At 36.7% G+C, this 15978-nt stretch overlaps 1 protein-coding gene across 1 annotated transcript in view; it reads left to right on the forward strand.

Annotated features, from left to right (window-relative positions):
* LRMDA (leucine rich melanocyte differentiation associated) overlaps positions 1-15978 on the forward strand; it is a 691665-nt gene that overhangs the window by 384352 nt on the left and 291335 nt on the right. Inside the window, exons 3-4 of the mRNA XM_086467215.1 lie at positions 5386-5512; positions 15658-15797. Of these exons, the coding sequence (XP_086323341.1) occupies positions 5386-5512; positions 15658-15797 (267 nt within the window). The remainder of the gene's footprint in view (positions 1-5385; positions 5513-15657; positions 15798-15978) is intronic.

Below are 15978 nucleotides of genomic sequence, written 5' to 3' on the forward strand. Positions count from 1 at the left end.
GGGTTTTTTTCTGCTTTGGTCCAGAAGCAATGTCAGAACTGTCCATCACATACTCCATTCTGTTTTCCTTCTTGGTTGTATTATCATGCAGAAAAATGGGTATAAACACTAAGTAGGACTGCAGAAAAGCTATAATGCTTGAATAGCGTAGACATAATTTTTTGATCCTTTACTTGTAGTGTATCTGCCATTGCTATCTCTGTGTGCAGGAAATACATAAACCTTTGATTTGCAGTGGTTTTGTGATTTTAATAGTGAGAGTGTTGTGGTTTTTTTTCTGGAATTTGAACTGAATTCTAGCCATTCTTTTCTTAAAAATGGGTTATTTATTTTTCTATACTCACATGTGAGAGGTTTAGAGAAGAACCCCCCAAAGCAGGTTTGAGAGTAGAACTGCGAGATGCCTCAGCCCGAGGGAGTTTGCACAGAAGATTCACTGAACATTTTCCACCATCAGAACAGAATTGGAAATGGCTTGTTTTTTCCCCTTATTTGTATGCTATGTTTCAGATTAAATGGAATTTAAAATTGAACAGGAATCAAAGTAAGTAAACCTGAAATGATGTTTTGCATTCCTAGGGAATTATGCAAAAGCTGAACTTACACATGTGTCTATCTTAATGTTTTTATATAGATAGCATTTATTTATTGCTCTTTGTTTTGTTTTGGTGAGGTTAAGTCAAAGGACTAGACGTCAGAAGCTCTGGGTTTTATTTCTTGTCTCTTAGAAAATTGCTAGAGGTCACCTTTCGTTAGTCACTTAACCTCTCTCTGCTTTACTACAAAATGGAATTTTAAGCTCAGCAGGTTTTTGAAGAGTAATTCATTAATGTTAAAAAAAAAAAAAAGCGCTTTTGTGCTCCTTGGCTGGCAGGTGCTGGAGAAATAGAAATTACATTTCTGTTCTTTAAATACTGAAATTATGTAGTACTAGGGCTCTCGTGTTCATTCTGCTATTCTATAATCTGTTAAAACATAAAAGGCAAGAAAAAAGGTATTTTAAAAAGCTCTTGTTTTGTAACAGCTCTGTCTTTAACTTCTGGTAATGGCTATCTCTTGTCAACAGAGTGCAAATCAATTTCAAGGCTAAAGCCAAACTCTCTCATTTACATATTGTTAACTGCTCTCTCTTTTCCTGTTAAACAGGAGGAAAAAGTCATTAGATATGAGGCAGCTGTCTTATTAATGGAGGGGTGGGGTAAAATGTGAGAAACACTTCTTTTTCAGCCTATACTTCTGAACAGCTTGCTCTTCCGGGCAAGGACAATTGCAGAGTACCAAGGTTTGTCTGTTACTTGAGAGGCTTCTGCTTTTTTTCCTTTACAAAATCTTGTGCTTTCATTGTCAAATATTACCAAAATGAAGAACTGCTCTTTATGTTCATTGTAACCAAATCCCCGTCAGGCCAAAGGGACCATATGTAGTACTGTAGTTGACAGTTGCCATGCATACACATAAAGAAAAAAAATCTCTGCCATGACATACCTTTATGATTAAAACTTTGTTACAAACCATGAATGAATTATGGAAAAGAAAGCTGGAAAAAATCATACTGGTTAGCCAAAGGACTTGGATAAAATGACATTTCTGAGACCTTTATTTTTTAAAGGAGTATTTACTGTCTCCTTACAGAACATCTTAAGTCGTTTTGCAGAGGGAGTCAGTTTCCTGTTTAGCACTGTTTTTGTAAGCTAATGAGGGCAAAGCGTGAGCCATAGGCAATGATGCTGTGATATTAGCTGTGACAGGGAGCTTGATCATAATTATCTTAACGAGGATAGGGTTAATTACAGTGGAAACTTAAAGTTTTTTCTGTTTGAATGAGGCTGCGCTGAATACATTGTGATGTTTTGTCGGTTTGATGTGACTTTGGAAATTGCAATGGAAATCTCTTGGCAGCACTTGCAGTCCTCTGGGAGCAGAGTGTGAGCCCTGCCATGAGGTAGCTGAGATGGTACCTGTGGGTGAGATAATGGGCAGCTTTCATGTCACTGGAGCTGGGAAAAGCAACCTTCAGTACACCTTAGTGATGTTTATTAGTCTTTTGAAACTAGGGAAAACAACTACTTGCCCCTGCCCCTTCAGTGCTGGTTATATTGTGATGGTAAAATTCTGTGTTTGTTTTAACATACCAATACAGGGAGACATTTTTTCTGCTGTCAGCTATGAGAAAACTGTGCAGATTTAATTTTAGACTGATTCTCTTTCTTGGGGGCTTTCACTCTTTTATACTCGTCTCTTACGGTGTTTGTGTGCTTCTTGCTGTGCTGTGTATATATACGCACTCCTCTACTCTTTTGTAATGGGCACATAAGGAAATACTTGAGTACATTAATATTAACTGTCTCACCTTCATTAAAAATAAAAATGCCAGTATTTTGTACCAATTTCTACTTCAGCTTCTCAAAAATGCTTTCTATATACTAATTCACGCGTGATTGGAACCCTTTCTTATCCCCCATCTACAGATGGTAAAATGAGGCACATAGAAGTTATGGGACTTGCTGAAGTTTGTACCATAAAACCTATTGTGTGGACTGTACTTAAAACTTTTTAAAATTGTGGAGTACAACTGTTGGGCAATATATCCTTACATATTATGATGGTAGAGATTTTTGCCTTGAATTTTGTAGCTAGTATCACTGAATGGTAGCAAACACATTTTTTTCCTGTTTCTTTACCAACAGTCTTACCAATATTTTTGGTGCTAGTTTTTTTTCTTCTGTTTAAGATGAAAAAATAAGAATTCTGTGAATAGCAAAATAACATATGAATGTAAACTTCTGTTAATGGCTACACCCTCTCTCTGTACTGTGGCAACCCCTCCCATCTCCCTGGACTCTGAATGTAGGTGATTAAATCACCAAGTGCACGCTGCATGAAAACGACAATTAATAAGCAACACCCTGTGTAACATGGCTCCTTTTTAACTGAGCAGCTAATAACATTACATGGCAAAAATTATCAAAACCAGGCAGGTGTAAGGAGATTTCTCTGCCTATCTGTGAAACTAGCACCCTTGTGTTCAGCCCAGGCTTGTGAAAGAAAGGCTGTTTCAACAGGCAACTCCCTCTAGTGTTTCAAGGCCTTTTGTCCCACTTCATGGCTTGTCATTTTGTTTTATGCCTCCCCTGCAGCAGTTTTGGATGTGCTCTTTCTTCTCCTTGCCAGTTGCCAACCATTTGCTGATTCTCATGATAAGAGTATTATATTTGCATAACATAACTCAGGAACAATGTGTATTTTGATGCTGACACTGACCAGAGCCCAAGCAATGTTTTTTCACAAAGGACCTATTAACATCCCATAAGGCTCTGTGGTGTTGACAAGGGGGTGGCCTTCTCTGAACTCCTTTGGCAAGTCGAAGTCTTACATTGAAATGTGAGGTTTGGAAATAATCCACTATTTGTATAATAAAGAGTATTTAAGGGGAATTTGCTAAACTAGGTTTGTCAAATAAACTGAAATGAAAACTCATAGCAGCTTGATAAACTCACTGCTATTTCTTCTGGGTTATTTTGTCTTTTAAAGGTACTTGGGGGAAAGCACTGTCTGAAATGTTTGCTGATCTCTCTTCTGATCCTGACTTTGGCAAATCCAAGTCTGCTGTGACCCTTTGCTGAAATAGCTTCATACAGCATGCCAGCATTAACAGTGTACAGTTTATGTAGGCTGAGTTGAGTTTTTTCTGAAACAGCTTGTTAAAGGCAAGTGCAAAGAGTGTGACTGTCAGTGTGGTGGTAGTTTTGGTATAATGTTTATAATACAGGCTTTTGTACTTTCAGCTTCAGAAATTGTAGTCTCAGTGCATTGTAATGATATAGCTATGCCTTAAGGGTGGCAAATTTTCTTTGGGTCTGGCTGCTCAGCGTCAAAATGGCATTAGTAGTGGTTCTACCTCCCTTTCAGAACGCCAAGTCAAAAGACTGGGTGCTTGAAGTCCTTGGACTGAAATACACTGTTTCAGTGTTGCGCGAATGTTACTTGAATATTCATAGTTTAGTGTACAGTAATCAGTGTAAAGGTCACGGATTTGATTTCTTTTGGTTGTTTGAACCCTCTAACTGTGATTTATAAGTGGTCAGTAAGTTGTATCTACAAAAGCGGTATCTTGTTTTTGTTGGACAGATGAATGTTAAATTGCCTAATTTGAAACTCATATACTTTATAATAATATTTGTATTTTCCTCCAGTAGTAGTGCCTGTAGAACTTTCTAACAGGGACCTTTGCTGTATTTTGATCTTTGCCAAAAACTGGAGGGAGGGTGAAGAAATCCCCTCAGTATAAATGTCATTGGAAACCGAATAAATAGTATAGACTGCATCTCCCTTATTCATCACATTTTATAAAACAGCTGGGAGATACAGTGATGATCTTCCCACTGGTAGGCATAGTAGATCAGCTGTCAAGTCATGCAGTCTCAGCATATCTTTAGGTGTCTGGTAGGTGAATGAGCTGTGAATGCGTGTCTATGCGTATGCTCCATATACCATGTGTCTTAATTGATTAATGTGTGGGGTTTTTTCCCCTGTTGGAATGTGTGAGCACTAAGAATCAAGTTTGGAATAGATGCTTTAACAAGGTACTGAAGTGTTCTTTTTATTTTTTTTTTCCCTGTACTTTGCTATCAGAGGAAGGAATACCTCCAGAATCTTGTTTATTTACAGGCCATCATCTGCACTTCCATATTGTGAAATGCTACTTTTTAAAGCTGCTCTCTGCAGTCTGACCTGTGGCTTGACTGTGGGACAGTAAGTTCTGAACAGAAAGCAAATGCCTGTTCTGTCTGGAGTGATTCTGCATGTTATTTTGTAGAGAATGTTTTATTTTGTTTGCAGGGACTCAAGAAACAAATTAAGTGGTTAATAAAAAGGAAAAAAAAATCCTTTCTCCATTTCCTATTGTTACGTGTAAGGTAACAGCTAAGAAATGATACTTGAAGTTGTATTTATTATTGTTAGTGGGGTATGATATTTCTTGGCAGAAATGATGGATGACAACTTAAATTTGTGTCCAGGGAATGAAGGTGAACTGTGACAGAGTTATTTATCTTGGGAATGGAGGTTAGGGTCAGGCGAGGCTGGGTGCCTGAAGGCACAAGACATTGACAAATTCATCCTGCAGGCCCCATATCTGAAGCCTTTTGTTTTGGATCCTGGCTACTCACTAAGTGACCCCCATCCTTCATCCTGCCAGCATGTGAAGGATGTGTTGCAGTGCCAGCACTCCCCTTGCCACTAATGCTTGTCATTCACTCTTCTGACAGGCCCAAACCAAAACTATTCCCACTTCTGAAAGGGAAGGTTAAAATATTTATTTCAGCTCATAATGGCCTCCCTGATTTAGTGGAGTATCATTTTTCCTGTTGCCTTTGTCATTTGCAGGTCACTAGAAGGACTGAAAACATTCAGTTACTTGGAAGAGCTGATCTTGGACAACAATCTACTTGGAAATGACCTTCTGCTACCCAGGTTACCCCACCTCCATACCTTAACGCTCAACAAGAACCAAATATCCTTTCAAAGAAATACCTGCAAAATGTCAAATGAGTTTTATGTGTCAGCCAAATTAAAGTATGTGAAATATAGTTCAAGTCCAGACAAAGCATTCTCTCGTTTGGCACCTGGAATACTTCATAGTAATGTATTATAGGTCATTCATAAATGAAATGCGCCATTATATCTTCTTGTTGCTCCATTTTAGTGAGAGATCTAAGTTATGGCTCTCAAGAAATCTTTCTAATACATAAAATAGAGAAAGAAAATATCAGTGCTATCAATGTGCAGCAGTTCCAGTGTTTGCTTGGGGTTCTGTTGCAGGCTGACCTCTAGTGGAATACAGAGTGCATGAAAACGCTATTAAGTTTTTCTACTTTAAATAGCTCTTTAAAACATTAAAATAAAATTTTTTAAAAAATACACAAAGAAATGTAATACCTTTCTCTGATTTAATGAAGTGGTAATATTCACAATTTTCTAGCTGCTGTGCAACCACAAATGTAAAAGGAAGTCACTGTATTCTCGATGTTTCAACTCTAAAGTTCATATAAAATGCTGTCCAAATCAAGGTTTTAATCCATTAAAGTATTTAGATGGATGATTAAGTCCATTCATAACCAGTGACTTCTCCATATGCCTGACGTTATTGCTTACTATATATATTGCTCCATATGCTTAAGTTTATTCAGAATAAATATTTCAGCATTTGCCTAAGTACTCTGCTGAACCAGAGCCCATAGTCTGTAGGCTTATAGATAATGGTCTGAAAAACATAATTATCCACAAGGACTGGGCAAGGACTTGATTATTAACTAATTTTCCCATAGTAACTTTGGGCATACTTTGATGAAGAACGTACAAGGATATTTTTGCTGATGCTATAGTAGTAGTATGTCTGGTGCAGCATATCCCTTCTACAAAGCATGAAGTGTAAATTTGGCCATAAGACCCAAAAGCATGTGAGTGTTTGTCCTTTGGGGTGGGGGAGTGTCAAGGGGGAGCTTTGTACTTACCAAAAGGAGGTCAGGTGTATTGAATAAGAACTTAGTGAACAAAATCAGAGGGGAAAAAAATTATCCTGTCAGTAGTATTCTTTAAAGTTCCCACTGGTCTCACAGACATTCTTAAAATACTATTGTCAAGTGAGTAAGTTCTCAAAGTCATTGATAACATGATAAGAAAGATTTGATCTTGCCTGGGATTTTTTAAATTTAATGTTAAAACTATGAAGTTAGAGCTTTGAGAGTATTGAGCTATGTAGGTTATAGAAATAATGTATACATTTTGTGGTGTGCTGCCAATAATTTAATAAAAGAGTTACAGAAATGCTTGTAAAACACCTAATGTATACAAACTGCCCAGAGAAGAAAAATATAACAGCTGTCCATCATTAACATTTTGAGCCCTAGAGAGTAGCGATCTCTTGTAGGGAAGATACAGCAGTCTTCCGTAGCACGGACACCTTCCAGATTCCTCTCTTCAATGTGATTACTGTTTTTGAAAAGGGTCTCTCTTCAACTTGAATAATTTTTTTTAATGAATGATTTCTCTGTAGAATTCTTTGACAAATGTTCAAATAAAAATGTACATTTAATAGAATGATGAAATACGTTACAGGAAAGATTGTTTAGTATATGACAGTAGTGGTACAGAAAGGACACAAACAATACTGCTCTGAAACAAAACTTCAATTGGTGGAGTATTACCACGTATACTTAAATAATATGGAGAGAGAGGGATATATGAAAACAAACAAAAAGCCAAACTGGACCCTGTGAAAACTGGAATAACATGTAAACTTTAAAACTCACATGAGAGCTTTCTTGGGTATCTCCTAATATTACTGTGCTCTTTGCTATTTTGACTTCATTTTGATCCAGATCCTGTTTTGATAGTTCTGATAAGAGCTTTCTACTCCTTTTACATGGTTCATTTATTGTGTGGCATTGCATTTGTAAATAATATTTGGGCCCTCCTAATATAATGTCTGGGTGCACCGCACAAATGTGAAAGCTTATCTCTAAAATTACGTAAATACTTAGGAGAATCATCTAGGTTTTTTTTCTTCAAATGGTGGTTGCGTATTTCACTTACAGTTAGGCCACTATCAGTTTTTCTACTAGAAATGGAAGAAGCAAATTTAAATATTACTATTTTAAAAACAGTTTCCTAGTGTTATATCTTAACTTTTTTGTAATGCGTAATCTATTAAAAATATTTTAAAAATGCACTCTGTATAGCTGAAATACATAAAGGATAGTTATCAACAATGTGCATTATTGGATTACAGGTCTCTAACATGCATTTTTCATGTGTATAGTATGTTTGTTTTTACAAAAGTCTGATTTACTTGAGGAAACTTACCATCTTAGTTTCTCTATCAGACACAATGGATGGCAGAAAGCAGTACGGAGTAAGATGGATGGGTGGTAGGTAGGAAGTTGGTTTTGAAGGAGGACTTGTGACTGTAAAAACCTATGCTTGTAATGGGAAGCCTCATTTCTCTTTTTAAGTGTGTTCACTAGATACTGAGAATCAGTCAGGAAACTTCTGAATAGATTTATTCCACTGTACACATTATAGCCGTGTGAGGTTTCATGGCTTTTCACTATGCTGATCGTGGCTGATGTTACAGTGGGACTATATAGTATAGGCATTGCAATTTTGTTTACGTTTCAATCTTTTTAGTATTTGTTAAACTACTCAAAAGGGCAACACTGATAATTTGTCAAATATATATACCTGTATGCTGAAAATTAGATGGTGTTCACTGCCTCACTTCAAAATAGACAGGTCTGATAACGAACCAGATCTGTGATTCTCTGAAGTATAAGCCCTATTCCTTTACTTAGTCCAGTGACCTGGTCGTCCGTTTAACATATGTTCTATATACTTCTGAAGAACTGATACCAAAATTGGTTTAGAATAAAAGTGTTGAATGTAGGTGTAGAATGTAGACATTGAATGTAAGTCTTGGTTTTGAATGGTTTAGAGGAAAACCAAGCTGTTTCACACCATAGAGCGGGAAATCTAGAGCTGGGCAGAACTCCCGTAATGGTATATGCATTACTTATAGCAAGAGGAGATATCAGTGTGGTTCAGATCTAAGGTTTATATGGTTTTGAGTCTTTGAAAACAGCATGTATCAGGTACCTCAACTAAAGAATGTACCAATAAGTATTTCTGGCATAATCTGTCTTCACAGACGTCTCATCGTAAATTCCTAACAGTTTTGGTTTTGTTCAACCCCCAGACTGTAGATTGTAATTTATTTTGCCTTTGTGCTTGTTCCTACATTGTCCTGAAATGCTTGAAGACCTAGAAGTCCCAGTCTCACCAGAATGTCATTACGTTAAGCGCTGAGGACTTGATGTTTAGATTGAGTGAATATGTTAAAGACATAAATTATCTTCTATTATGCACAGATACTGATCTCCACTGAACAAAGATCTAAGCTGAAATGGTGCAGAAGTCTTCCTTCATATACTTCTGAGCTCTTCATGCCATATATGTGGATTTGGCTAAATCTGAGCATGGCTTGTTAGAGAGCTGCAGTACCTGATAAGCCAAAAAACTTTCTTCTAGAGTGAAGTGTACCTGAATTAAAAATTAAGTAATGTGCATGTCTAATAGAAGACATCTATGGAAGACGGAGGTAGTCTCCAGTCCAGGCGATTCCCTATCCTGTTCCACAGCAGTGCTTGGAATACTGCTTTTCTCCAGATATCAGAACTTTACAAAAAATACCGAGCTGATGCTTTATTCTTGATAGTCTTTGTGTTGCCTTGGGGACCTTGAGCAACAATTGGGCAGAATAGTGCTTAAAAAAAAAATCCAAACAAAAAAAAGTTTTGAAAGAAAGGACATATGGTATGAGGATGGACCTCTGTAGAGCACCAGAAGTGTAATTTAATTACAGGAATAGAAATGAAACATTTCTCCTTTTTCTCACTTTTGTGTACCTAACAACATTGAAACCTGGTGTTCAAATCTGCAGCCTTGGAACCATGGGCTTTCTGAAATACCCTTAATAGCACTGGCAACTCCAGCTACATAGAGAAAACTAATGCTGCTCCAGTAGAAAGAGTATGATCTTTTTTCCGTATTTACTCTCCATGAGTTGCATGGACTTAGTTAATTACTGCCTGTGCCGCACCTTTTCTTTCTTGAGAAAATGGTTTTAAAGCCTGTGAATAAGGCCTTTTCTCAAGGTCCTACCTCCCTACCAGATAGGGTTCAGGCCACAGTGTGGCATACAAACGACTGTGTGTGGCATCCTATTGCACGTAGAGAAGGGGAAGATGTATACTTGCATATTGCAAGCTATTTCCATGGTTATCCAACCTTGAAGCCCTAGCACATTCTAATGGGAAAGCATTCAGGTGGCAAAGATCTTTTCACACTGCATTCAGAGGAGAACTGGTAACTTCTGCTTCAAGGCCATTTGCCTATGGAATAGCTTGTGATTGCTACATCATGTTTCTGATAAATTTAATTGAAGCAAATGTTTCAAATGGGAATAAATATAGGTATGTTGCTTATTTATGACTCTGGTAGAAGTGCTATCCAGCTGTTTTAATGTTAGGTTGATTGCAGCACCTGCATGACAGATGGTTAGTTGGCAGAAAGCTTTTGAATGACAGTTTTGGGTCTTTCTACATGGTGGTCTGGAATTCTTTGTGATATTTATGATATTCTCTATGTATGTATTTCAAAAATATTTTTAGTGTAAAGCTGCCTGCTCTTTACTTTGTCTCTTTGCTTCCAAGAACTTCCAAAAGCTGTAATCACAGAAGGCCATTAACACGAAAAGCTCTCCTGCAGCTAAAAATATGAAAAGACTAAATACAAACTTTTTTGGAAGAAAATGGTGGAGCAGCTTGGAAAGCACTGAGAGAGAGAACAAGAATGATTACTTTTCTTATAGTCAGTGTATTTGAGTATGTGACTAGCAAAAGGAATTGCTAGCAGAGCAAAAGGTTACAGAAGGAAATCCCGGATTCTCGTACACACTTCAAACTATATGCAAAAACTAATTGAGTTGTAAAATAGGAAATATGTATAGCTTTGTTTGGACAGTTATATGTTAGCATAGCATTTGTGTAGAGTTATGTAAAATAAACTCATTTAGGAACTGTTAGCAAAGGTTGTCTTTCTGCATATATTTGACCAGAAGTTGTCCCTGAAGAACAACTGTGAATATGGTTATACCAGGAATACTCGTAAGAGAGGGAACAGTACGGAGTTTGGGGATGACCAGCACCAGTCCTCAGTATTTAAAGCAGCTGGACCCTTACATTACTCTCTATAAAGGATTCATGCAGTGTCTGTTCCCTGGAAATATGCTCGGGAGGGACTACTGAAAGGACACAGCTAAAGAGACTCTTGAGAATACAGAGGTCTGGAATAGTGGAACATGTGAGATATCATCCAGCAGTTTCTGTGTGAATCCACACAGCTTAGCATCAAAATGGCTTGTCCCTGTTGTGAGTTTCTCCTAAAATTGACTAAGTGAAGTGTCACTCAGAGTTTACAGCTTTGACCTTGTTCAAATGTAATATTACCTGGGGACAATTTAACTTTTAATCACACCAATCCTTCCTTGGTAGTAGTCTTGTATACTGTGTAACTAATTTTGAAGGGTTTGTAAGGGACCATAGTCCTGACTAGCACTAGAATTTTAATCCAGGCTACAGAATTTTCTACAAAACAAACAAAAATGTTATGAGCTTGCATAGACAGTTAATTCTTAGCCAGAGAAGGGAGATGGCATCATTTGCTTTGGGCTTTTGCTTGTTCTTTTTGCTACCTGAAGAACCTCAAATACTATGTTCTTGGGTACCAGATAGTGAGTGAAAATAGACAAGTCAGAACATAATTATTTGTAGGACATTTTGGTTGCATAAAACTTACAAAAATTATATTGCTCTGCAGTTTAACTGGACCCACCGTAGTACTGTATTTTTCAAGTAGTTCTATTGTTAATGTCTCAGTGTTGCTGGTAGCATTTGTTTTTCTGAACAGAAAATGTGGTGACATGGTTGTGTATGCTTGTGTGTATGTATGCTGTGAACAGTCTACTGTAAATATGCATGTGTCATATACATATGCATAACATAATGAAGAGGCTTAAAAGAGTTAATTCGAGTATGAGAGATACCCAGTTCTTATAACTGTTTCCCTAATTTAAAACTAGAAATAGTCTTTTGATGAGGATGAAATTTTAAAGAATGTCTAGTATGTTTCTGTTAATTATTCATGGAGGCCAGAGTGTGTTGTTGGAGAGGACCATTGTGTATAATTGCTGAGAATTAATGTTTCAACTTGTGAGCTAAAGAGTTTAAAATTTTTATTAAAAAATTTTATTTTAGTCAACAACTGTTAGGAAGAGAGGCATTAATAGATTGGTAATCATGACAGTGTTGAATTAGGAGACGGATTGCTTCACTAAGGCACTTTAATTGTCATAACAGTGACACTTCAAGCGAGTTTTCAAACAATAGACTACAATGTAAGTATTTGCATCATTGCTACGTATTCACCTGGTGACCTGACTTCAGAAAGAGCAGTTCAGGGCTGTTGTCACAGACCCTTAAATAAATAAAAAAAATTTTCACCACCACCGTCCATGGATTTAATTGTGGCTTTCCTTTTCGAAGAGAATGGAGCTGAAAGTGCTCTTAGAACTGGCACAGCAGGATTTTGCAGCTCTTTGGCTCTGATTGCACCAATATGGCACTCCTTAAGCTGCAACAATAAACTATAAAAAGGAAGCTGGCAATAAAATTTCAGACATGCTTTTGATTTTCTCCCTCTGTATTTTCCTAGCATTGTTTTAGAAAGACTTTATGCCTTTGGTAGCATCGCATACTTCCAGTATTGTGATTAAAATAAGTATATGACATGCTAATTAACTAAACAGTATACTAGAAGTGCACCAAGACTTATGCATCATCTCTGAGAAACACTTAATCATAAGAATTTGAACAGGATAGCATTTATTTTTTCCTACATGCTTTGTAAAAAATAACTGTGATGACAGGTAGACAGGGCTTCTTGGAAAAATAATCTGTACCTTGCATTTTGTTTTGTTTTTAAGAGGGATGAGAAAATATAAAGTCCTAAAGAAGAGAAATCTTAATTATTTTATTTATGATCTAACTGCTGATTCTGTTACAAAAAAAGTTGACTATCTTAAGTTACAGGTTGGTTTGTTCTTAAGTATTGCTGGTATCCTGTTTTGTAGGCTTGGACAGCCCAAAAATAGTTTCAACTTTTCTGTGGATTAGTGACCTTCTACTTTTGAAGTGATTATGTCCGATTCTTGGGGTTTGTCCTGTGCACATGTTTCTGTTTCTGTTGCAGCTGAAATTAAAATAATGGATGCTAAATACCTATTTCAGTAGAGGGAGATGAGCAAATGATAACAAAGAAAAGATCTGAGTCTCACATAGAACTGCACGATAAGAGGTCTGTGTGTGATTCCTGGTCATACTTGCCCGAGATAATTTTTAGAAGAGTGTTTCTGCATCTAAAATCAATGCTAAGGTTTAGATATGAGATATCAGAATCTAGACACTGATTTCCAAATTTGGGAAGATTTAGATTTTTGAGATGCAGATTATCAACTACTGTTATTTACCCAAAACTCTTAGTGAATTTGGTATCTTTCCGTTTTCTTTCCATAGGACTTTGATGCATAGTCTTACACTTTGTACGTGAGCTGACACTGCTCTTCATCATTCTGTATCTGAATGTGTTTTGATATTTGTCCCTAAGTCTGCGTGGTCAGATGGGAGCTAGAATACATGTCATACTCCACATTCAACAAAGTGTTGGGGAGAAAAGCTTCTACCACAGAAAAAAACTCTACTGCATTGACAAGCAAAAATTCTGCATGTTTACTGCATAAAAGAAGCAAAAAGTCTGGATTGTGGTTTTGTCTTTTTTTCCTTTCGATAAGAAATGGCCAGATACAATCTAAGCCTTGTGTTAGCTGACACCCTGTGTGTGACTGCTGTTATGGAAATAACTGTCTTTTGTAATAATGAACTATTTCTCTCAGGGAACCTTTTTGCAACTTAGCCAATCCTGCAAGAAATTAAGTGTTTCTCCTGGCTGAGGGAGGGTGCCAGATTCAAGCACTTCTCTAACAGTCTTAGGAAATTTTTTTAAAGCCTGTCGCTTGACCATGTGTGGAAAAATAGTTTGTGACCTTCTCCTCACAGTCACATACTTCCTGAAAGGGCCATGAAAAAGTTTATATATGAGCTTGAGGTCCAGATACAAGAATCACAGAATCACAGAATGTTAGGGGTTGGAAGGGACCTCGAAAGATCATCTAGTCCAACCCCCTGCCAGAGTGGGACCACCTAGAGTAGATCACAAAGGAACGCATCCAGGCGGGTTTTGAATGTCTCCAGAGAAGGAGACTCCACAACCTCTCTGGGCAGCCTGTTCCAGTGCTCTGTCACCCTCACAGTGAAAAAGTTTTTCCTTATGTTAATGTGGAACCTCCTATGCTCCACCTTGGAGCATTAGCACCAAATTTTGATTTGAAATTCATCCTGGCTGACAAAGAAGATTTATATCATATGGTGCTACAAAAAGACAGTTTTTCTTAGGGTCTGCTTGGTACTTACTGGCATATAGCATTCTGTAATGTGGCTTTGCCAAATTAAAAGTTAGCATTTTTACCTTTTTAATTAATTCATAGAATGAATTACAAAACCCTAAGATTTCTCACTTGCGAAAAGTATTTTAAGTATGATTCCTCAGGCCTTATGGGACCGAACATCAACTATGAGTGTAGATACATTGTTTTTACTATATTGAAACTAGTAATTGTCGGTATGATCTTCACGTGTGTTTGAGAATAAAATAAAATTTCAGACTTACAAAAGGAAGACCATATTTTTAACAATGAAGCTGCCCTTTACATTCTGTATTGCTTCTGTTGCCCTTAAGATATTGAGATGAAGAAATAAAGTAAATTCTATCAGCTAAAAATAACAAAGATAACAAACACATAAATCAAATATAAATAATAGCAACACAAGTGAACTGAGGATTTAAAACAATAGTTATGGTCACTTACAGCAGGAGTGGATAAAAACAGAGCAATGAAATGCCCTTTAATGGTTTTGAATAATTATTGCTATTGTCTAAGTCAGTGAATTGTTAGACATTGAAAACTTTTTACATGCATACGAATGGCATCTTTTTTGAGAATCATGCCTTTTTCTTTACATGTAAATTGAAGTAAATAAGAATGTATCGTTCAAGTCTTAGAGTCTGTCACACAATATTTTAATAAAATAATTTGCTGTATTTGATAAATCAACAGGGTGCAAATGGTGTAATATTTTTGTTATGCTTAAACCTAAGCTGTGCTTTCCAATATCGCAGTGATTAGAAGAGAGCTTAACCTTTGTTCTTTGTTTGTTTTAATATATTTTACAATATCAAAGGTGTATCATCATTATTTATAGTCTGATGAATATAGTTAAGTGAAAAAGCCTCATGAACACCAAAATATGAGGCTATTTTAATGAAAAATTTTATCCTTTACGAGACTTTAAAGCTTCATGTAAAAAATACTTGTAACACTAAAGTCTTTAAGTTGCACATAGTGAAGCATTAATTCACATACACTAATTGAGTAATTACACATGTGTTGCTGTGCCCTCAAAGCATTTGTATGCTGGGAGTGAAAGTGGGTTGTTGTGGTTTGACTTTTTTCTTTATTTTTTTTTTTAAACTCATTTTCCAGTGGACTGAATATATTAGTGATGAATGTGCTGTGAAACTAACTGTTTGTTTCCATGCTGGAAAAGTTTCATGGCTCCAGCAATTGCTAGCCATTTTACTACACAGCATCCATCATTTTGTCAAAGCTTTAATGTTTTATAGTGAACCACCTAGGAAAGAAAGGAGGAGAAAAGAATGACAAAACAGCCAAATTCTTTCATTCCATGCCAAAAAGCTGACTGAAGTTTATCCCTGTTTGCCCTTGGAACAATTAATGTGACATTTTCCCGAATGCCATACTAAATTTGATTGTCAGTTATTGAAATGTATGTTTAAATCAGCAGTGATGGAACTCTAAATGCTTTTTTCATTAATGTCATTGAATTCTTAACCCACAACCTTTGACACATAACAGAATTAGAAACCCTTTTGGACCATTTGGCTGAAGTTGTACCCTCACTACAGTATCTCAGTTTACTTGGAAACGTGGCCTGCCCAAATGAACTCGTCTGCAAAGAAAAGGATGAAGATGACTACCAGAGATACAGGTTAGTCTTTTAACTTGTAGGTATGATAAGGTACGGCAGTTTTATTAGGGGAAAAATGTTGAACTAAAACCAACTCAGAGTCTCAAACAAACACCTACTCTATTTTGAAAGCATTGTGGTATATTCTGACGTCAAACACCTGGGAATTTGACTAACCGTATTTCAGCGAGATCACTCTCAG

This window comes from Leptosomus discolor, chromosome 6 (assembly GCF_034619465.1).
Source record: "Leptosomus discolor isolate bLepDis1 chromosome 6, bLepDis1.hap2, whole genome shotgun sequence".
In the NCBI taxonomy this organism is placed as follows: Eukaryota; Metazoa; Chordata; class Aves; order Leptosomiformes; family Leptosomidae; genus Leptosomus; species Leptosomus discolor.